The sequence below is a fragment of the Acinonyx jubatus genome, chromosome B1 (genome assembly GCF_027475565.1).
Source record: "Acinonyx jubatus isolate Ajub_Pintada_27869175 chromosome B1, VMU_Ajub_asm_v1.0, whole genome shotgun sequence".
NCBI classification, from domain to species: Eukaryota; Metazoa; Chordata; class Mammalia; order Carnivora; family Felidae; genus Acinonyx; species Acinonyx jubatus.
In genome coordinates, this window is record NC_069382.1 from 48,713,550 (window position 1) to 48,738,373 (window position 24,824).

At 34.8% G+C, this 24,824-nt stretch overlaps 1 protein-coding gene across 4 annotated transcripts in view; it reads left to right on the forward strand.

The window, feature by feature from the left end:
- FZD3 (frizzled class receptor 3) overlaps positions 1 to 24,824 on the forward strand; it is a 99,622-nt gene that overhangs the window by 57,999 nt on the left and 16,799 nt on the right. For all 4 annotated transcript variants that reach the window (XM_053216652.1, XM_027069788.2, XM_053216653.1 and 1 more), the window contains 2 exons: positions 18,661 to 18,809; positions 23,248 to 23,481. In XM_053216652.1, the coding sequence (XP_053072627.1) occupies positions 18,661 to 18,809; positions 23,248 to 23,481 (383 nt within the window). The remainder of the gene's footprint in view (positions 1 to 18,660; positions 18,810 to 23,247; positions 23,482 to 24,824) is intronic.

A 24,824-nucleotide genomic window follows, 5' to 3' on the forward strand; every position in this document is an offset into this window, starting at 1 on the left:
CATGGTCTATCCCCTAAATAGTTTTTGCAAGGCTGAGGAAATTGATCTCTTGTAGTAATGCTTGGCAAAATCTAAACCATGTTTCTGTTACATTATTTTATACTTAATGACGTACTAATTTAGTTTCTTTAGTTAATATTTTGGAAGAGAGAATGGAACTTTTCAGAATGATTTACCCTTTATTTGTTGGGGGGAAAAACTAGTTTATTTTTTTAATCTAAAAAAGAAAGATTATGCTTTTCACAAGATGAATGGGCATCATTATATTGTGAATGAACATGAGAATTCTTTATGTGCATCAAGATCAAGTGTAAATTCTACAAAGTTTTTAATTATTTGCTTCCCAGTTATTGCATACATATTGTAAAGTATATGTATATAGTATACTTTCCATTTTCTAGTTATTTCTAATTTGTAAGACTAAAGTGACATCACAGTGATTATTTTTTCTCTCAGATATAATTTGGATGAAAATTCAAGATGTTGTGCTTTATTAATCAAGTGTAACTTCTGAAGAAGTAATTTTCATAATGCCATCAAAGCAAAACAATGGTAGACTGGAATGAGTAACTGAATTATTTTTGTTTTCATTTTAAGTTATTGAATAAATTTTGGCTTTAAGCCTTAACCTCATTTGTGGGTTTTTATGAAGTTAATTAAATAATAGGCACAATATATCAAGATGTCATGATAAATTTTTGAGATAATAATACTCTGTGGTTACCTTTCTGAGCATTTACTAGTTAATTCCTTCCTAATCAGCTTACTGTATTTATTTTCACAGGGTTAGAAATAAGTCAATAGGCCAAAGATTGGAAAAGATAAACTTGGAAAGTAAAAGGAAGATGCATAGATACAGATCTAATGAAAGAAGTGAATTACTAATTAGCTCTCTACTTATCCTACATAGTACTGCTTTGGTGCCTAGGTGGCTCAGTCTGTTAAGCTTCTGACTCTTGATTTCAGCTCAGATCATGATCTCACGGTTTGTGGGATTGAGCCCCGTGTCCGTCTCTGTATTGACAGTGTGGAGCCTGCTTAGAATTCTCTCTCCTCTCTCTACCCCCCCCTTGCTTGTGTTCATTCTCTCTCTCTCTCAAAATAAATGAACATTTAAAAATAAATAAATTTTAGAACTATTGCCACCCCGAGAGGAACAAAGTATTGTAATTATAGGATCCTTGACTTCCTTTTTGTCTTTTCTTTTTAAAAGTAGTTTTAAATGTTTCTGACATACAGAGATATATGAAGAGTAAACATCAGATACCAATAGATTTGTCAACCACTTAATAAATAAAACACTACCAAAACCTCAGATCTCCTTCCCTGATTGAAACTCTCTTCTAAACTATCATTATTTAGAACTCGGTGTTTTTGTATGTTTACTTAGATATTTACTTACATGTATTTTTTCCTAAATTATATATAGTATTAGTTTATTTCATAACGTTATAGTGTCAAAACTATGCATTTTTTGCAGCTTGCTTTTGTCATACATTGTGTTTGTGAGATACGGTAATATATAGGGATTTATTTGCTTTTTCTGCTGTTCAGTATTCTGTTGTATGACTATATCACATTTGTTTATTTTCTTCTGGATATTCAGGTTGTACCTTTTTTCCTCTATTATAAATAATGCTGCTATGAATATTCTTATGAATAATGCTGCTATGAATATCCATTTGAGCTTCTAGAATATACACCTAAAAATGGAATTGTTGGGTCATAAAATCTGTGATTCTTCAGCTTTACTAGGATGTTGCCAAATTGCTTTCCAAAATGTTTTAACCAATTTAAAGGTTGTTTTTTTTTTTTTAATCATTTATTTTTGAGAGAGAGACAGAACAGAGCACAAGTTGGGGAGGGACAGAGAGAGAGAGACACAGAATCTGAAGCAGGCTCCAGGCTTTGAGCTGTCAGCACACAGCCTGACGTGGGGCTGGAACCCACGAACTGTGAGATCATGACCTGAGCTGAAGTTGGGTGCTTAACTGACTGAGCTACCCAGGTGCCCCTGGTTTAACCAGTTTAGACACCCCCCATATGAAAGTACAGAAAGTTTTCATTATTTTACATCCTCACCATCATTTGGTGTCATCAGACCTTTTAATTTTGAGCAATCTTATTGTAGTCATTGCTATTTTAATTTGTATTTCCCTAATTTGAGAATTCCTCAAATTCTTTAATTTGTATTGCTAGTAAGATTGAACTTCTTATGTTCATTAACTATTTAGGTTTTGTCTTCTGTGAATTGCTTTTTTTTTATACACACACACAAATATGCACACATATTCTGGATTACAATTCTTTGTCAGTTTATACATTACAGATACCATCTAGCTTGGCTTTTTACTTTTTTAATGGTGCCTTTGTTGAACTGAAGTTTAAAATTTTAATGTAGATATCCATTTTTTCTTTGCTGTTTTTTTTTAATGTATTTTAAGAAATCTCTACCTGAAGGTCATAAAAAATATTCATCTGGGGTCAACTGGGTGGCTCAGTCAGTTAAGCGTCCGACTTCGGCTCAGGTCATGATCTCACCATTTGTGAGTTTAAGCCCTGCGTTGGGCTCTATGCTGACAGCTCAGAGCCTGGAGCCTGCTTCAGATTCTGTGTCTCCCTCTCTTCTCTCTGCCCCTTCCCTGCTCATGCTCTGTCTCTCTCTCTCTCACAAAAATAAATAAATATAAAAAATTTTTTTTAAATAGAAGAAATATTCATTTGTGTTTTTGTCTAGCAGTTTTAAAGTTTTGCTTTCCAGATTTATGATTTTTAAACTATAGAATTTATTTTTATATCTGGTGTGCAGGGGAAATACTATTTTTTAAGTATATAGATATCCAATTAGTGCTATTTATTTAGTCCATCTTTCTATCTACTGATCTGTAGTGCTGCCTCTGTCATATGTTAAGTTACATGTGTGAAACTTATTTCACTATTCCATGGTTTGTTTTCTGTCCTTTATTTTCTATCATTGTCTTAATTACCATAGCATTACCATAAGTCTTTATATCTGATGGGGCAAGTAGGTGACTTTTCAAAGCAGAATGAAAGGCAGATAGAGCAATGTAGTGTATAAGTGCACAAAATTTGGAATCAGAAGACCTGCATTCTAAAACTGTTGTCACTTATCAACATGATAGATTCTGCATGAGCCTGATCAATAGTTTATTTTTATGTGGGCTTTAGGGGACCACAGGCTTAATGTAAGTCAACATTTGTAATGAATCTTTTTTAAAAATGAAAGCAAAACAGGCAGAAAATAACGTAAAAGAAGGTTATATAAGATGACATTAAATAAATAAAATGAAAGCAAACCTAATGCAATATGTGTTTCCATTAGTATAGATTCCACTTGATAGGGAAAGTGGCCAAAGACTCTGCAACCTGATTCAAATCCAAAGTCTCAAAAACAATAATTGAATTTAGGTCACCACAACAGCCAAAAATACACCCTTGGTGGTTTTCTTTCTTTGTGAGGTTTTTTTCTCCCATAACATAATTTTTTCTATATAATTAAAAAGAACTTAAGTTCAGGGGTCTTTGGTGGATTATGGTTCTAATTTTGAAAAAAACAAAATATGGAAAAATATTTTTCATATTATGGTTGAATAATATCATATTGCAGTGTTCTATTGGTTGAAATTAGAGTGATAGAGGAGATCAGTTATTCAGAAGAGAGTGAATGTAGGCTTTTCACAGCTAGCCAGGCTGTTGTAGAAAAATTACACTAATCAAGATACAGGGCTTAGAGTAGATGCTGATTGTCTCCCTTCTCTTCCTGGGATTCTCCTTTAGTTCCCAGTAAATAGACCAAAGAAATATGTCAGGTCAGTTTTTTGCATTATTAAGTTGATTTATTTTAGCATCAGTAGGAATATAGCATTTTATTATTTTTTTAACTTTTTAAAACTTACTCATTTTTTATATTTGGAGAGAACATGTACATATGGGAGAGGGGCAGAGAGAGAGTGAATCCCAAGCAGACTCCACACTCTGCATGGAGCCTGATGTGGGGCTTGATCCCATAATCCTGGGATCATGACCTGAGCCAAAATCAAGCCACCCAGTCGTCCCAGGAATATAGTGTTTTAAAAGGACAATTATAAACGAGACAGTAAAATTTCTTGTTTGTCTATTGTAATTATACCAGGAACTGAGGTATTTGGTGGGTTTTTTCCTCAAAAGAAAAAAAAAATCTGTAAGCATTCAGCTCAATATAGGGCTGTTTTAAAATAAAAACTGAACATTGTATTCCTTTTCCTTTATTATTTTTTTTTAATGTTTATTTTTGAGAGAGAGAGTGTGAGTGCGAGGTGGGCAGAGTGAGAGGGAGACAGAATCCGAAGCAGGCTCCAGGCTCTGAGCTGTCAGCACAGAGCCCAAAGCAGGGTTCAAACTCATTGGCCTGGCTGTGAGATCATGACCTGAGCCAAAGTTGAAAGCTTAACCTACTGTGCCACCCAGGCGCCCCCCTTTTCCTTTATTTAAATATTTTTCTTTAGTGAGTTTTGTCTTTCTAGCTACTATAGATCCTGTTTTACATGCTAACTGCCTGAATTTTTTGTGTGTTTTACAGCTAGATAATAATGCATTTTCCTTCCTCTTTTTCCTCGTGTATAAGGGAAAATTCCTTTCCTTACATTAATAGGTTGGCCATTCTTTTGCAGAGTCTTGACCCTCTTGCTCCAGCACTCTTTGCATACGGCATGTTCACAAAGGTATTTCTTGAGTTGCTTTGTCACTGTATTCTGCACATGGGCAGGTGCTGATTTGTCATCCCTGGAATTTTGGTTTTAACCAGAATCTTATAATACAAAATATTCCATGTTATATCCCTCTGTCCTTCAATTCCTCACTGTATTGCCTTGCCTGATTGAAGATTTTGGTTGTTGCTGTTTTTACTGATTTGTTGTTGTTGACTTTACTGCTTTTTGTTTTTAGCACTTCTTCCCTTTAATTCAAGCGTTTCTGTTATGTGGACAGTATTTCTGATTCATAAAAGGCAGTACAATGCAGTTTAAAACACTAAAGAAGTTAGAAGACATGGTTTCTCACTTAGGATATCTTTTTTCCTCCCTCCCCTTACCTGGATAGTCTTGTCCAGTCCAATGTTTTAGACTATATAGCCCAACTTCATTTCTGAGTTCCAGACATACACACACACACACACACACACACACACACACACACACACGACATTTCCTTTCAGAAATCTACAAGGCATTTGCAACTTAACATGTCTAAAACACAATTCTTTGTTTTTCTCCTAAAACCTGCTTCCTGTGTCACATCCCCAGTTCTTCCCCCATTTAGTAAATTATGTTATGATTCATGAGTTGCTCTCACCCCAAATTAGGAGCCATTTTGAACCCTCTTTTTCTCACATACCTCATCACACCCAACCCATCAACTTCCAACCACCTTCACTTCTACCTTAGTCCACGCTATTTGATATTTCAGCAGTGGCCTTCCAGTTCATCTTCTTGCTTCTATTCTTGTTCCTTTACGATTTATTTACAATAAGTGACCAGCGTGAACTTTTTAAAACATAAATGAGGGGTGCCTGGGTGACTCAGTTTAAGTGTCTGACCAGCTCAGGTCATGATCTCACAGCTTGTGAGTTTGAGCCCCGCATCGGGCTCTGTGCCTAGAACCTGCTTCCAATTGTGTGCCTCCCTCCTTCTCTGCCCCTCCCCCACTCACACTCTGTCTCTCTCTCTCCTTCAAAAATAAATAAACATTAAAAAAATAAAACATAAATGAGATCATATTGTGTCTTCAAACAAAACCCTCAAATGACTTCCTATTACTCTTAATAAAAAAGTCATCATTTTCTTTATTGCCTGCAGGGCCATTTATAATGTGGTTCCTGCCTACTTCTCTGACCTACTGCCTACCATTCTGCTTGCTTGCTCTGCTCTAGACACACTGGTCTCCTTGTTATTGATGTTGAGAAACAACAGATTTGTTCTCTCAGGATTATTGTCATTGCTATTCCTACTGCTTGAAATACTCTCACTGCAGAGTATATTCCAAATCCCTGTTTAAATACTGTATTCTCGGAGATGCCTTTTCTCACTATTTTGATCTAAAATATGTGGCCCATGCATTTGCACCACCTCCAAAACCTTATCCCCTGCTCTGCTTTAGTTCTGAGTTTTTATTACCATCTGATATCACAGGATTTCTTTATTTCCTTGTTAATTGACAGTACTCCACCCTCACCCTGCCCCCACCTCTCCCTAGAATGTAAGCTCAGTGGAGCAGAGAATTTTCTGACTCATTTACTGTTAAATTTCTTGTACCAGGATATAGTAGGCACTCAGTACTTGAGTGACTGAAATAATTAGCTATATGACCTTGAGCAAATCAGTCTACCTCCCTACTTTGATTCCACACATATAAAACGAAGGAATTTGACTGGATAAGATCTCTGAAGAAGAGTATTTTAGACTGCAGATGACCAGTCATCTGGAATTGAAGGTAACCTCAAAGTCATTAAGTTAAAGCCTGCAATTTTTTAAAAATGATTTTATCAAGGTCACATTGCTCAGGCCAGTGCTCTTTTCACATTACATAATAGCTCTGCTTCTGTACTCAAATCTGATTAGATCTCCCTCCATACCTTAATTACAGTTTTGACTAGTTTTAATTTTTAGGTTCTTGGCCCTCTTCCTATTTATTATGTGAGCCCTGTCTTTACATTTACAAATAATTGATTTTCTTCAGTCATTCTTTTCTCACCATTCACTGAATATAAGCTGATATGATTTGAAGCATGCTTCTGAATGGTCTCATTCTTCCCCTTATCTTCCTCCACTTTTATAGGAACTTTCTCTTTTGTGAGTCAAAAGTATATAGTTCTGGTTAAAATATATGTGTTAACTACTATGATAGATTTTTAAATCATGGAAAATAACTTTTGGAGCAAAATTAGACATAATAAAAATTAGAGACTAGTCTCTAATTCCCCTAGAAAAATTTTCAAGAATAGTAGGATTACAGGGGTGCCTGGGTGTCTCAGTCAGTTAAGCATCCAACTCTTGATTTCGACTCAGGTCACGATCATACTAACTTTGAGATAAAGCCCCACCTTGGGCTGTGTGCTGACAATGCAAGCTTGCTTTGGATTCTCTCTCTCCTCTCTCTGGCGCTCCCCTGCTCGCTCTCTCTCTCTCTCTCTCTCTTAAAATTTAAAAAACAACAACACTAAAAACAAAAAGATTAGGGGTGCCTGGGTGGCTCAATCAGTTAAACATCTCACTTGGGTTCAGGTCATGATCTCACAGTTTGTGAACTTGAGCCCCACATTAGGGGCTGCACTGTCAGTGCAGAGCCTGCTTGGGATTCTCTCTCTGCCTCCCTCTCTGCCTGTTCCCTGCTTGTGCTTGCTCTGTCTGTCTCTCTCTCAAAATAAATACATACAGTTAAAAAAAAAAGATTAATAGGGCTACAGGTTATTAGGATAAACCTTAGAATTTACCTAGTCTAATCCCTCAATTTTCACATGGGGAAATTTAACTGTATATAATAGCATTGGAAATACTGGAATAAACAAAGCTAAATGGTTGTTTACTTCAGGACTTCTCAGAGCCTTTAATATACGAATATGCATGTGAATCTCCAAGGAGGAATTATAATATCCAATTGTATTTTACCACAGAATATCTTATTATGGATTATCTTTTAGTATCTTCTGGGACAGTAGTACCCATGTACCACATGTTTGAGCATTTATTAGATGTCAAGTGCAGTTCTAAGTACTTTACATGTTTCAACTTATTTTACATACTGTCTGTATTCGTTTGTTCTTATTATTATGTGAAGATCTGTGTTCAAGAAATAATGTGCCATAGTAGAGAATATAAGGAAGTCACAAGATGTGTGTGTGTGTGTGTGTGTGTGTGTGTGTGTGTGTGTAAATGCTGAATATAAGTCCTGGGCATTGATTCATTTACAGCTCATCATCATGTGTTCTATTTAGGTGATCATTGGTCTCTTTATATAACTTACTTTAGATACTTATGATATTCACTATATACTTTATTAAATATGAATATAACTTGGTATTTTCTTAGAGCAATTCATTTTTAGAACATTTACTGGTATCTACCATAATCTAGATTTACACTGTATCTCATGAGCTTTTAACATTCCATTAATACGATAGAAGTTCTCGTGGTTAATATGTTTTGTAAATGTTGATTATATACATATGGTTTTCCAGAATATTAGGAAAATATTATTGTAAAACATGCTAGGAAGAAAAACACACCTCCCCATCAGTATAACCAGTATTTACATTTTTCTTTATATTTTTCTAACATTAAAAAAAATAATGTTTATTTATTGAGAGAGAGAGAGAGCAGAGAGAGAGGAAGACACAGAATTCAAAGCAGGCTCCAGGCTCTGAGCTGTCAGAGGCACCTGGGTGGCTCAGTCGGTTAAGCCTCTGACTCTAACATTTTTTTAAAGATTTTATTTTTAATGTCTACACCCAATGTGAGGCTTGAACTTACAACCCTGAGATCAAGAGTCATATGCTGTACTGACTGAGCCAGGCTGGCACCCCTTTCTAACATTTTGGTAGCTACTGTAGAAATATATACTCTGTTGCCTCCAGCCAGTGAATCACACTTTTTGCTCTTGTCTACGTAGTTCTTTTCCTTGAATCGGGCTGGCTTTGTGACTTGTTTTTGATTAGTGGAATGCAGCAAAAGTGATTCTGTGTGACCTTGAGGCTAAGTCATAAGAAGCCTTGCAATTTTTTCCTCTAGTAAGAAGTCAGCCTGCTCTGAAACCACAAAATGTGTGGAACTCCAAACTAGTCATAAGCTTATATGGTGAGGCTGCATGAAGGGAGGAAGAGGAGAGCGGGGAAAGGTCCCAGCCAGCCTTCCACCTTTCCCAGCAATCCTAACTGATATTCTACATGTTTGAGTGAAGAAACCATCTTATATGTATATCCATCTCAGTATTACGTTCAGATAGATGATGCAGTTAAATGACAAATGGGGCTGGAATTAACTGCAACTATGCAAGAACCCAAGTGAGAGTCACCCAACTGAGCCCAGTCAACTCACAGAACTGTCAGAGATAATAAGTACCTGTTGTAAGCTATTAAGTTTTGGTGTCTACACAAGAGTAGATAGCTAGAACAGTGCATAGTGATATGTAACAAAACACACTAAAAAGTCATATTTGATATGTATGTAATATGTTACAGATATTATATGAAATTTTTAAATATAAATGGGAGGCCTGGGTGGCTCAGTGGTTGAGCGTCCAACTCTTGATTTCAGCTCATGTCCTGATCCCACAGGTTGTGAGTTTGAGTCCCATGTCGGGGCTGTTCACTGACAGCACAGAGCCTGCTTGGGATTCTCCCTCTCTCTCTCTGCCCCTCCCTCGCTTGCACGCTCTCTCTCAAAAAAAAAATAATAATAAAATATAAATATCATATTTGACACATTAGTCTACACCTGGTAGTGTACTAGAGGTTGCTCACACAGGCTCACAAGAGGCAGTTGTGTGCCTTTCTTCATGACTCCACATTAAGTGAGTAGCTTGAAAGTGGCATGGTTGGTGTATTTACACTACAAACTTTGTAGATGCTACAAAACAGAGCTTACCTCCATCCAGAAAGCCAGTTGTTAAACATTTATAAGCATACCACTGTATCTTCCTTTTTTCACTTTACTTACGTTATCATTGTTGAATGGCTACTTGTTTGGTTATTTTTTCTAGATACCTAACTAGAATGTATCTTTATTTAAACAATTTCCTATTATTGGTCTACTGTTCCTTTAGCGTGTATTTCTTGAAACAGAATTTGTCACTTAAAAGGTATACACATTACAATTTTTAGTAAGTACTGTGAGATTGTCTATCAGAAATATTATACTAATTTATATACTGCTCTTCCATGGAGATATTTCCTCATACCACACCCAACTCTTAGTTTTATATTTGGAATGCTCAGACTTAAAAAAATGAAGTTCTCTACTTTTATTCTTAAAAAATGTTTAATAGATATTCACACAGTTAAAAACCCAAAAGTTATATGAGTATATGGGAAAAAAATCTCCCATTTATGCCTGTGTCTCCCAGCTACCCAGTGCCCTTCCCAAGGTAACTTGAATATTACAATGAATTTTTATATCCTTTCAGAGATGCTTATGCATGTACAAGCAGGTATATTCCTTTTTCTTTTTTCACTCAAATGGTAGCTACTATTCACATTTAACTATATATCTTGGAGACTAATACCTGAAGAGAAAAGTCTTCCTCAATATGTTTTATGACCTCATAATATGTCATTCACTGGATAAACACATTGTTTCTAATATTTTACTATTGCAAACAGTTTTTGTATATCATTTCACATAAATGTGAATAAATCTGTACATAAATTTTTAAAAGAATTGCTTGATCAAGAGTATAATTTTTTAGATACAATTGACATATATTAGCTTCATAAAGTATATAATTTTGGTAAATATTACCAAATTGTCTTTTATAGAAGTGGTATGGATTTATATTCCTATCTCCAATATATGAGAGTATATTTCTCCACACATTTGCAAATGCAACATACTATCAGACTTGGATCTTAACCTGATGGATTAAAAATGTAGAATTGTCATGTAATTTTAATTTTTTTAAACTGTGAGTGAGCTTAAGCTCGTATATTTGTATTTCATTTTTTATAAACTATCCATATCTTTCGCTAATTTTCCTTAAGTAGTAGACTTTTATCTTTATAAAACTTATTTATTAATAAAATTAGTCCCTTTATCTGCCATACATTTGTAACAATTTTATACCAGCTTTTTATTGTCTTTTGACTTTATGGAAGTTATAGCCATGCAGAAATGTTGGGGTTTTATGAAGTCAGATTTATCTGTCTTCACTTTTATGGCTTGTAGATTTTGTGTTATAACTAGAAAGTCATTCTCCATCCTGAGAATATAAAAGCTTTCATCTTGAACTTTGTGGTTTCTTTTTGGTTGTTTACTTTTTTTTTTTACATTTGAATTTCGATCTACTAGGAATTTATCCTGGTACGAGATATGGTGTGGCTTCAGTGCTATTTTTTTCCAAATACCTAACTAGAATCCACTTACTGAATAATTCATCTTTTCCAGATGATTTGAAATATCACATGTAATAAATAGTAAAACTATGCTTCCAGTATACACAATTATAGCTCAATTCTACTTATTTCTTATTTATTTATTTTTAATGTTTATATTTTGAGAGAGAGAATGCAAGTGGGGTAGGGGCAGAGAGAGACAGGGAGACACAGAATCTGAAGCAGGCACCAGGCTCTGAGCTGTCAGCACAGAGCCTGATATGGGGCTCAAACCCACAAATTGCTAGATCATGACCTGAGCTAAAGTCAGATGCTTAACTAACTGAGCCACTCAGGGGCCCCTACATATTTCTTTTCTCTTTCAGTTTAGACTTGTGTGTTCTTCTATATGAACTTTAGAATCATCCTGTTTAATTCCCAGGTAACTCTGTTGGTATTTTTATTAGACTTGTGTTAAATTTAATGGCTAAATCAAGGAGAATTTGCATTTTTATAATAGTGATTGTTTCTAGCAAAGAACATGTTTTAAGAGGAGTATATTTTAAAGTTCTTCCAATATATCACTCATTTTTCTTATTAAATTTATTCCTTCCTAGTTGTTTAGCTTTTTTTTTTTTTTAACTGTGTTTGTACTTGTTTGCTAAGGCTGCCATAACAGTATACTATAGACTAGGCAGTTTAAACAACAAAAATTTATTTTCTCACAGTTCTGGAGGCTGGAAGTCCAAGATCAAGGTATCAGCAGGGTTGGTTTCCTCTGAGAACGCTCTCTTTGTTTTGTGGATGATTACCCTCTTACCATTTCCTCACATGGCCTTTTCTAGTAGTCTTTTTTTTTTTTTAATATGGTCTTTTCTCACATGGTGCATCCTTGGTGTGTAGGTGTCCAAATTTCTTCTTGTAAGGACACCAGTCAGATTTGTTTAGGACCCATCCATATGACCTCATGTAACCTTAATTATTTCTTTAAAGACTCTATCTCCAAATGAGTCATCTTATGAGGTACTGAGAGTTAAGACTTCAACATATGAATTTTAGGTCCTCTTTTTTTGCCTACTAACTGATTGATTGTTATGTATGTATATATGAAAGTGATTTCTGTATTTTACCTTGTACCTTGCCACCTTGCTTATGATTTGTAATAATTTTTACCTTTCTCTTAGTTTTTCCAGGTATAAAATTATATTACTTATAAATAATAATTTTATCTCCTTTATAGTTTCTATACTCACAATTTGTTTCTTTGGTTGCAGTCTGTTAGAACTGTTGAAACAAGGCTAAGAGTGGTGGTATAGTACATATTCTTCTTGTATTCCTGATGTTAATGAGAATATTTAGTGGCTTCTGGTATTCCCATTAAGCATGATACTTTTAGATTGAGATAGAGTTATTAAAAAATTTTTTTTAACCTTTATTTTATTTTTGAGAGACAAAGAGCAGGAGCAGGACAGGGTCAGAGAGAAAAGGAGACACAGAATCCAAAGCAGGCTCCAGGCTCTGAGCTGTCAGCACAGAGCCCTACGTGGGGCTCAAACTCACAAACCGTGAGATCATGACCTGAGCTAAGGTTGGGTGCTTAACCGACTGAGCCACCCAGGTGCCTCGAGATAGTTATTTTGTTACTTTAAGAACTTATTCATCATCTCCATATTTTATTATAACTTTTTAAAAAACAAAAACGGATGTTCAATTTATCAAATGCCTTTGGCGTACATGAAAATGATCATGTATATTTTTCCTTTGATCCAGTGTGTTGAATTTATAAATTGGTTTCCTATTGAACCATCTTTGTATTTTTGTATTTTGTATTTTGGTGATGGCATATTCTTTGAATTTGCTGTTGGATTCTGTTTGCATAAAAATTCATAAATGATACATATAGTTTTATTGTTTTATAGAGTTTGTTGAGTTAGGTACAACTTTATGCTTGCTTGTGGAATCAGTTAATATTTTACTATCTGTTTCAATTAATTTTCAAGTTTATTTGAATGGAATTGAGCAAAGTAATCTCTTAAAGCTATTTTAGTTTTGTTCTCTTTTTCTTAATGTTTATTTATTTTGAGAGAGAGAGCATGTGCAAGCAGGGGAGAGGCAGAGAGGAAGAGAGAGAATTCCAAGAGAATCCCTCCCCCCAACACAGGTCTCAATCTCACAAATTACACGAGCTCATGACCTGAGCCAAAAGCAAGAGGTTGATGCCTAACTGACTGAGCCACCCAGGTGCCCCATTTTTGTTCTTATTGTAGCTGTGTGAATAATGCAGGTATGTGCATGTGTATTTGCTGTTTTCTTCCCTTTGTTTGTTTCTTCTATTTTTATTAGTTTCTGTTCCTTAGTTTACTTTATTGATAGATAATATAGTTAACATTCCTAGTTAGTCATTGATCTATTAAGGTGAATACAGTTCTTGTTCTGCAAAAATTTTAAGTTTTTAGTAATCAAAACTATCAGTCTTTTCCTCTTATGGCTTCTTTCATGTTACTTTTTAATTTTTTTTTTTTAATATTTATTTTGAGAGAGAGCACGTGAGCAGGGGGAAGGGCAGAGAGAGAGAGAAGAGTCTGAAGCAGGCATGGAGTCTGACGTGGCTGCAATCTCACAAATTGTAAGATCATGGCCTGAGCCAAAATCAAGAGTAGGTCGCTTAACTGACTGAGCCACCGGGTGCCCCTTAGTGTTACTTTTTTTAAAATGGCCTTCTGCACCATCATTATAAAAATGTTCTTCATTCTTTTCATACTTTTATGATTTGTTGTAATCCGCCTAGAATTTCCTTTTCTTATATGAAGTGACATCTAAATTATTTTGTTTCCAGATGGATTGCCAACCATCCCAACATTATTTATTAAACAATATATGATCTTTTCCCCCATTTATTTGAAATACTTTTATTATATACTAAACTTTCAACATTCTATGAAAAATCCTATTGCTCTTTTTGGATTGTACCAAGTTTATAGGATTAATTTGGGGGATAATTGAATTGATATCTTTAAAAATTGCGTGTTTGCATGTAGAAACGTGAACTGTTTATCTATGTACTTCAGTTTTTCTCTGTGTCCTTTGATAGAGTTTTATCATTTTCTTTGTATTTCTTGCTAGGTTTATTTCTAGATATTTTTTTAGTTTTTGTTTGCATTATAAATGAAATTGTTTTCATTATGTTTCTTCTCTGGTTATTGATGGTATATAAGAAAACATTTGATTTTTGTATGATCTTACCTAACTTAGTTACTGAACCCTTTGATTCTCTTGGATTTTCTGGATAGTCTTTTGTCTCCTTGTTCCCAATATTTACAGTGTTTTTTTTTGTGTGTGTTGCTTCTGGCACGGCATCTTATTGAACTGACAAGAACTTCTGGAATGGTAGCCTTATTCTTTATAGCACCAAAGGACAAAACTAGGACAGGTGGCCAGAATAGCTGGAAGAGGGGGTGCCTGGGTGGCTCATTCGGTTAAGCGTCTGACTTCGACTCAGGGCATGATCTTGTGGTTTGTGACTTCAAGCCCCATGTCGAGCTCTGTGCTGACAGCTCAGAGCCTAGTGCCTGTTTCCGATTCTGTGTCTCCCTCTCTCTGTGACCCTCCCCTGTTCATGCTCTGTCAATAATAAATAAACGTTAAAAAAATAAAAAAAAAAAGAATAGCTAGAAGAGGGAAGTGGGAAGGAGCAAGCTTGTATTTTATCATCAATACCACTGTCTAATTATATTCATACAATAACTAGGTTGAAAGCAAATTAATTTGTTAGGTAAAGAATAAGACTAGATGACTTCTAAGTCTTAATGATAGTTGAGAGTATAAAGAAAGAATTAAGGAGTGACTTTAAGAACTCTTGTATAGAGGGTAGTGGGGGTGCAAAGGGTAGAAGAACAGGAGTAGGAAGTCAAGAAGAAAGTAATGAAAGTGAGAATGTAATGCCTTATTAGGAGAATAATCATGACTATACAGTGTTCTAGAAGCCAGGGGAGATAAAAGTTTTGTAAAATGTGAGATAGTCATTAATAACTGATGCTACATAGAAGTATTAAGAAAAAGTGAAACAGGGATGTCTGGCTGGCTCAGTTGGTAGACCATGCAACTGATCTTGATCTTGGGGTTGTGAGTTCAAGCTCCACATTGGGTATAGAGATTACTTAAAAATAAAATCTTAAACAACAACAAGCCGTTGTATTTTTTAATGAGGAGGTTATTTGTGATCTGCTTTAGCGTCTCCATCTGCTTCTTAATTATAGTTCTTAACTATTCAGTAGTTTCTTTAATTTGTATTTTCATTTAGATTATCAGCTTGATGGAAACATTAATCAAGCCTTACATCTGTTTTATAAGTCTCATGGGACTTTGAAAAGAATTATTCTTAGAGTGGTGGATGATCTATAAATATTTGCTGTTTGATTTTTAGGTAAATCCTAAAGGAATCACACCTTAGTTCTAAGTTATAATTGTAATATAAGTTCTATGTTTTGAGCTTACCAGGCTACTATAATAAACATAAACATAAAATCTAAACATAAACATAAAATCAGTTACAGATAAAACATAACAAAATTTCTAAATGAAATCAATATAAAAGACAAAATAAACTGATTTATATAATAGAAATGCAAACTGATGACCAGTGATTAAAAACTTGGGCCTACTCGACTTCAGGTATGAAGTAGCAAGAGGTGATTTGGTGTTCAGTTTCTGGGGAGTATTGAAAAGCAAAAGTATCACATGGAAGTCAGAGGACCAGAACTAGGCTCACTGGTTAAAAATAAGAATTGGTGCACCAGTTGGTTAAGTGGACAGCTCTTCATTTCAGCTCAGGTCATGATCTCATGGTTCATAAGATCAAGCCCTATGTTGGGTTCCGCACTGACAATGCAGAGCCTACTTGGGACTCTCTCCCTTTCTCTCTCTGCCTCTTCCCTGCTCACACTTCCTCTCTCTCTAACTCAAAATAAATAAATAAACATTAAAAAAAAAAAAAAAGGAATTGGAAATGGGGCTTCCCTGCTCCTGAAAGGAAGTTTGTATAGTGATACCACCTGTCCCCTGAAGCTGTAGTTAATATAAAAATATTATAGAGATGTGGGAGAGCGCCAGCACAGCCTTAAGACATTCAATATTTAAGCCAAACTGTAATGACTCCATACCTGAATCTCCAGTAACCAATAATACACAACCTGGTTTTTGATGAGGTTCCTGTGGGCACTGGTGAAGACAAACCAAAAGCCATAAGACAGGGTGAGATGAGGGAGAGAGGAAGGGAGAGAGAGAGAGAAAATTCTCACTCAAGATCTGCAAACTAAAATCCCAAAGCACAATTTAAAAAAAAAGGCCAAACTTAGAAGGCATCTAACAAAATCAACAATCAGAAGATGGATTTGCTCCCAGATGAAATGAAAGTAGTAAGATAATTTTTTAAAGACTTAAGAATAAGAATGTTTAGGATTCTCCAAAAGATAAACAATATAAACCATTTTAAAAGAATAAGAAATTATGATAAGTCAGCAGAAATGAAATAATAATAGACAAATAAGAACCAATTTTAAGACATCTTAGAATTGAATTTATGAAAATTAAATCAGTAGATAGAATGAACCCTAACATAAGACATGGTTGAAGAGGGAATTAGGGAAGAAGAAAGTTATTCTCAAGAGTTCACCCAGAATACAGAATATAGAGAGACATACAATAGTAAAAAATTATGTAATGTAGTTAAGAAACATGAAAAACAAGGATTGAGGAATTTCAGTATACATCTAATGGGAGTTCTAGAAGAAGAGGCCATAAGAATGGCTAAGAAGCAGTAACCAAAGACCTAATGTCTGAAAATTCTCCAGAAATGAAAACTTGGGTCCTTACATTAAAAGTACATTCTGCATACTAAGTAGAAGAAATAAAAATCACAATGAGAAACATTCAGTGCAACTACAAAGTGAAAAGGCTAAAGAAAAACTTAAAAGCTGCCAGAGAGAGGAAATAAATCTCTAAAACATATCAGTTAACCTTCTCAACAGAAACAATAGAAACTAGAAGGCAATGAACTAATGTTTTTAAAATGCTGAGAGAAACTTTACCCGTCTATACCACCATTCAAGATTGAGGGCAAAATAAAGACATTTCAGGCAAAGACTAAAATAATTTATCGCTGGCATACCCTATCTGTAAGAATTTCTAAACGTCATCCTTTAGCAAGAAGAAAAGGGAAACTAAAGGTAGGCATAGGGTGTACTTTTTGACAAAAAAGACTATTGTCTTTAGTATAACTAAAGATAATATAATTATTTTTGTAAAGGTTGCTTTGAATTTCTGGAAAATAATCTAAAGTGTGCTAGGAGTATTCAAAAAGATGAAGGTGCTGATCATTTTAGCTATAATTTTTTTTAATAAAATGAAGTATATTTTCTAAATGTATATGTTTATTGAGTACCTACTATGTGCTGGCACTGGTCTAGATTCTGGGGATAAAACAGTGGAGAAAAATCTCTTCATGGAGTGTATATTTTAGTGGAAGTAAACTGTATACTGCTTAAAAGAAACAGTATAACCCAAACAGACAGACTTGAATACATTGGTAGACAGGAAAGGATGCACCTGGAAAATCTATTGCTGTGATGAAGTGAAAAGCTGATGTGACAATATTAATCTCAGATAAAATACAGTTTAAGGTGAAGAGCATTAATAAGCAAAATGAGCAACTAGAGCATTATTGAATTTACATAACATCTAACAGAGGCTTGAAAGTGAAAACTGACAGGATTCGAAGAAAACTGATGAGTCCCCGGTTATGATAGATTTTGGCATACCTCTGTTAAAACAGGTGAACAGAAAATTGAATGTATAGAAAATTTGGACGACAGAACTAATTGATATAGTACACAGAGGAGATTTTGTACCCAACAGAGAGTATGTGCTATTTTCGAGTACACAAGGAATACTTAGAAAAATCGTGTCCTAAATCACAAAGGAAGTCTCCAAAATTTAAGGTAACCAGAATAATATAGACCATGTTCTCTAACCACAATAATTAAAATTGAAACCAACAATAAAAAGAGATTTTTAAAAACTCCTCTATCAATAGAAACTAGAAAATGTACTTACAGATAACTCATAGGTTAAAGAGGAAGCTTGAAAACAGCCAGCAGGTAGGTAGAAGGAAGGGCTATAAAAGATATGCACAAAAACTAATAAAATGGAGGGGGGGGGATTAATACTTCCCTAATTTTATATTGTAATGATCAATGATAGGACTAACAGAATTGGCCAAGAAGAATATAGGTATTATATTTGAGGCTCTATTCCTATTCATGGCTTATTTTCTACATTAATAATCTTTTTCTTTAGAAGATACCATTGTGAGCTAATAAGAAAAATATAGGACTCAAAATACAAAATAGAAACTTAGTTGAAGAGTGTGTATCTTTTACATATAACAAAATTAACTGTAGAACTATGTAAGTGAAAATATCAAATTGTAGAATTACTTTACTGTTGTTTATTTAAAGGATTTATAATGGCCTTTGATAGAAAGTTCTTTCTATATATTTAAGGTATTTTTCTTTCTCTTCTTGTAGGTTACTCAAATGAGTCGTCCAGACCTGATTCTCTTTCTGATGAAATACCTGATGGCTCTCATAGTTGGTATTCCCTCCATTTTTTGGGTTGGAAGCAAAAAGACATGCTTTGAATGGGCCAGTTTTTTTCATGGTCGTAGGAAAAAAGAGTAAGTTGAAATTATCACAGTGTTCACAAACCTCATATTCACATAAAAGTTTTACGTTGCTTATGTTAAAACACTTTGGATTTGGAGGATGTATTTCGACATGATTATAACCTCAGCTGCTACTACTGAGCACAGTAGCGTGTCAAAATTAAAAGCTAAAAGTTTATTCTGACAACGTAGCCAAGTAGAACCAGACTTGAGGTCTATGCCTTACTAATTCAGAATATTTGAGAGAAAGCCAATCTTATTTTCAAAAATTTAAATTTTAACTAAAATTAACAAATTAATGCTTTTATGTATATTATTATTTGATCTTCTCAGTATTCTTGTGAGGGCTGGTATGTATTATTTCTGTGTTACAGATGAGAATGCTGACACAGAGAGGTTAAATGCTTTGGCCAAAATCACAGGTATTAGGTTAGACTTTCCTTTCAGTTGCCCATTGTCCTTTCAAGTATACCAGAAATGATATAAAGAGATAACATGTTATTCCATTATGATAAAGTATATATTAAAGCCAAAATAGATGATATTAAATGCATTATAAAATGATAATGAAATACATTAAAGAAATTATTTTAAATCATTGTTGGCCACACTGCATATTAGAATGTCATGGTAAAATATATTTACAGCATCTTTAATCATAAAGCAAAAGGAAAACAAGACTACAGTATTCACAAAGGAACAAATCATTTCAAACTTTTATTCAGTCTAAATCTTACATGTATACTATACCTGAATTATCACAAATTCTAAGTTGAGTCTGTATGCTTATGATTTTACCTAAACTAAGGTCCATGGAAAATGGGTTTTGGGAGAAGGTTTGTGAAGCTCTTAAGGTTATATTTAAAATGTTGTGCCTTGGGGTGCCTGTGTGGCTCAGTCGGTTGAGCATCGACTTTGGCTCAGGTCATGATCTCATAGCTCATGTGTTCAAGCCCTGAGTTGAGCTCTGTGCTGACAGCTCAGAGCCTGGAGCCTGCTTTGGATTCTGTGTCTCCCTCTCTCTTTCTGCCCCTCCCCAACTCACATTCCATCTCTCTCAAAATAAATAAACACTAAAAAAAATTTTTTTAATGTTGTGCCATACATGGGTTAATGTACTTTTCCCATACAACTTAAAATGCGTCATTAACAAAATCTATTTTAAGTACAGTAATTAGGCGTTACTATTACACAGATTAGATTGAGATAAAAATGCACAGTTTTAAAATGTACATTTCTTATTACTATATCTGAGACTGCTACTAGTGATATCAGATAATGCATTTCTCCTTTAAGTAACAGTTTCACAGAGCAGAGAAGGAAAGAAGGGGAAAGAGTTATTCAACAATAACAACAAAAACCTATTTCCTGGGCATTCATTTTTTAAGAAAGTCTTTATAGAATGCTTACTATGTGCCATGAACTATGTTGCAACACCAGGGATGCAGCAGCAAACAAATAGGCTGAGTCCCTGCTTTCATGGAATATCTGTCCCTATGGGATTTACTGTGACTTATCTGTATATTCTTTGACATTTTTAAATATATTTTAATCACACTAAGAGATAATACTGAGGAAAGGTCTTGTATTAAACATTTCTGGTCACCTCTGGACCTTATACAAACAGTTCTGTAATAGGGTTATATTAGAAAGTCTAGGTAGAACTAAACCCAAGCTACTCTTATGGAGAATTATCTTAATTATTTGGGGGATCCTGGTTGGGCCAGAATCATTTTGAAACTGGTCAGAACTCCCAAGACCCTTCTAATTTGGTTTTCTGTGACCATGGATCCCCACCTAACAAAGCCATTGTAATCCTCCAAGCCAGGACTGTGCCCTGGGCTAGAGGGCAGCTCCTTATGCTGGAGCTCAAGGGTATGAGCATCCCATAGCTATTTCTAGCATGTGTCTTCTACTTTAGCCTTGAGAAATAACTGTAAAGTAGTCGTAATAATGGTTACCAATTAATTGAGCACATTTAATATTCTAAGCACTGTTCTAAACATTTTATATACTATTAAACCATTTAATCCTTCAAATAGCCTTGTAAGAAAGATCATCATTTTACAAATAAGGAAACTGAGGCATGGATTCAGGGTTTCATAGTGAATGCTAGAATTGAGATTCAGAACCAAGCATTCTGACTCTAGGCTCTCAACCTCTTTGTTATGTACTGTGCTACAAAGAGACTATTTTCTAAAATTGTGCTAATCAAATTAGTGTTTTCCCTCTAAGTGAAGCCACACTTAAGGTTGTGTTTATACTAGTAATGCTGACACTGATTGAAATATTTTTAGAAATCTTCTTTTGGAATTATCTGGATCATATCACCTAATTTCTCTGTAAAATGAGGGGACAAAACTTTACCATTTCAAGGTGGATTAAATTTTTGTCATAACCAGATGTCAGTTTGAACCAAGTTTTAAAAATAAGTTTAGAAAATAAAGTCAGCAATCAAGACTGACTTGGGATTTATGAATATATGAGTAGGGCCTCTGATGAAGGAGAAACAAATACTGTTTGTTTTTTTCAGCTATCTTTGACTTGTTCTTTCTTCTATCCAGTTTTTGACACTTTGTTTCCAGGGTGTGTGTGTGTGTGTGTGTGTGTGTGTGTGTCTGTCTGTCTGTCTGTCTCTCTCTCTCTCTCTCTCTCTCTCTGTCTGTCTCTCTCTCTCTCACACACACAGACACACACACACACACATATATGTTATGTTTTATCATTAAGTTTGATCCTCTACTGTTGGTTTTATTGCGTGACTTTTGGAAGTTCTCTAATCCTTTAGAACCTCAGATTTTTCATCTATAAAATAGAGATCACAGTATTTATTCTTAATAGATACCTATTCATAACAGATAACTCATACTCTCTTAGAGATACCCTCTTAGGACATTGATCTCCATAATAAAATAAAAACATTATTAAGAAGGATCAAAGGAGAGTGTATGTAAAATACCTGGCACAGTGTGGGTACTCAACAGATATTTGCCTTCCTTTAGCCCTTTTACCTCACTGCTAAAACAGTAACAGTAACAACAATCCTTTTGTAATCTGAAAACTTAGAATATATGCACTCTTTTAAAAAAAATTTTTTTATTCATTTTCATTTTTTTTTAATTTTATTCATTTTTATTTTGAGAGAGAGAGAGAGACCGAGCATGAGCAAGGGATGGGGGAGACAGAGGGGGACACACAGAATCCGAATCAGGCTCCAGGCTCTGAGCTGTCAGCACAGAGCCCCACATGAACCCATGGCTCGAGCCCCACAGCTCGAACCCATGAACTGCGAGATCATGACCTGAGTTGAAGTCGGACGCTTAACTGACTGAGCCACCCAGGTGCCCCTAGAATATATGCACTTTGTTAATGTATGATCCAATCTTTATATGTTAGAGTTTTGTTTTTTTCATGAAATTGTTTATCTAATTTTAATTTAAACGTCTGATTCTCATAGTTGCTTGCTTATATAAACTGACACTGATCTTTGCAACTATTTCACTGGCTCTTCTTATCAGTTTAATTACTGCTTTGTTTATCATCATAAATAAATGTTTTTAACCTTTCCATAGCAGTTAAAAACTTTTGCTCTTGACAGTAATTCATCTCCTTAGTTTTTTTTTCCTTAAGGCTTTAATATATCCGGTAGTTAATTTTATGTTCACTTAATTTTTCATATGTTTTGTTTAATTATGACCAATCATGTTTAATCTAGCACTGAACAACTGCTTTACCATAAAACCAACTTGTAGCCTGAAAACAACTGTTGTAACTTACAAGTTCAAAAAATAGCTGTGTTACAGTGAGGCCTCTGATACATCCATAAACCATGCAAGAACAAATTTCTCTACCTTATTATAAAATCTTTTATAATATTTCAGTGTGATTGAGAATCAAATTTCTTTTTTTTTAAGTTTATTTATTTATTTATGTTGAGAAAGACAGAGAGAGAGAGAGAGAGAGAGAGAGACAGAATCCCAAGCAGGCTCTGTGCTCCTCTGCCTCACAAACTGTGAGATCATAACCTGAGCTGACATCAAGAGTTGGACACTTAACTGACTGAGCCACCCAGGCACTCCTAGAATTATGAACTTCTTTAATTGAAAGGAACCTTTTAGAAATGATAAAATTGTATAGCTTCATTTCATAGATGACAAAAATGAAAGAAAGGGAATAATGACTTGCTTAAGATTGTGTATTTATTGAACTAAAATCCTGATTTCCTTACTTTGATGCAGGCTTCTTTCCATCATACCACTTTAGAGTACAGATTGATAGGGATTTTTGTTGTATTCTTTCCTCTGTCAACGATGTTACCTTATATCTCTGCTAAAGACATTATTTGAAGAGCAATTAATTTCAAGAATAATGTCAGTATGTCACAAAAGTGTTGTTTACTGGTCTATGGCAATGTTAGTCTGTATCTTAAACTTAGTATTTTGTTCTCTAGGATAGTGAATGAGAGCCGACAGGTACTACAGGAACCTGATTTTGCTCAGTCTCTCCTGAGGGATCCAAATACTCCTATTATAAGAAAATCAAGGGGAACTTCCACTCAAGGAACATCCACACATGCTTCTTCAACCCAGCTTGCTATGGTGGATGATCAGAGAAGCAAAGCAGGGAGTGTCCACAGCAAAGTAAGCAGCTACCACGGCAGTCTCCACAGATCCCGTGATGGCAGGTGAGTTTTTTTTGGAAGATTAGTTTATTTCATAAGTTGAATTAGTCACACAACTTAAGAATGAAGAGTAGCCAAATCTGAAATAGAAGTTGGACATCATTTGTATTTTTAAAAAAAAATTTTAATTGAAGTATAATTAACATAGAGTGTTATATTACTTTCAGGTGTACAATATAATGATTCAACAGTTCTATACATTATTCAGTGCTCATCATAAAAACTATAGTCTTAATCCCATTTGTCTGTTTCACCCATCTTAAAGAATTTAAGAATCTTTTTTTGTCTCTTTTTTTCTTTGTTCATTTATTTTGCTTCTTAAATTCCAAATGTAATGTGAGTGAAATCATATGGTATTTGTCTTTTTCTGTCTGACTTATTTTACTTAGCATTATACCCTCTAGGTTTATCCATGTTGTCACCAGTGGCAAAATCTTTTTTATGGCTGAGAGTAATGTTACCCCCTTTTATTTTTTAAAGTTTATTTATTTATTTTGAGAGAGAGAGAGGAAGGTTGTGTGGGAGAAGAGAGAGAGAGAGAGAAAATGAATCCCAAGCAGGCTCTACACTCTGCATGGAGACTGACATGGGGCTTGATCCCACAAATGAGATCATGACCTGAGCCAATATCAAGAGTTGGATGCTTAACCAACTGAGCCACCCTGGTGCCCGTATTCCCTTTTTTATATATACCACATCTTTTTTTTTTTTTTTTAAGTTTATTCATTTTTGAGAGAGAGAGAGAGAGAGAGACGGAGCATGAGCAGGGAAGGGACAGAGAGAAAGAGAGGGAGACAACAGAATCCGAAGCATGCTCCAGGCTTGGAGCTGTCAGCACAGAGTCCAACTTGGGCATTGAACCCATGAACCATGAGATCATGACCTGAGCCAAAGTCAGACACTTAACCGACTGAGCCACCCAGGTGCCCCTATATACCACATCTTATTTATCCATTCATATATGGGTAGACATTTGGGTTGCTTCCATATCTTAACTATTGTAAATAACGCTGCAGTAAACACAAGGGTGCATGTATCTTTTCAAACTCGTGTTTTCATTTTCTTTTGGTAAATACCCACTAGTGGGATTACTGGATCATATAGTAATTCTATTTTACATTTTGTGGGGAACCTCCATACCATTTTCCACAGTAGCTGCACCAGTTTGCATTCCCACCAATAATGCACTAAGGTTCCTTTTTCTCTACATCTACACCAACATTTGTTATTTTGTGCCTTTTTTATTTTAGTCATTCTGACAGGCATGTAGTGATATCTCATGGTTTTGATTTGTATTTCCCTGATGATTAGTGATGTTGAGCATCTTTTCATGTGTCTGTTGGCCA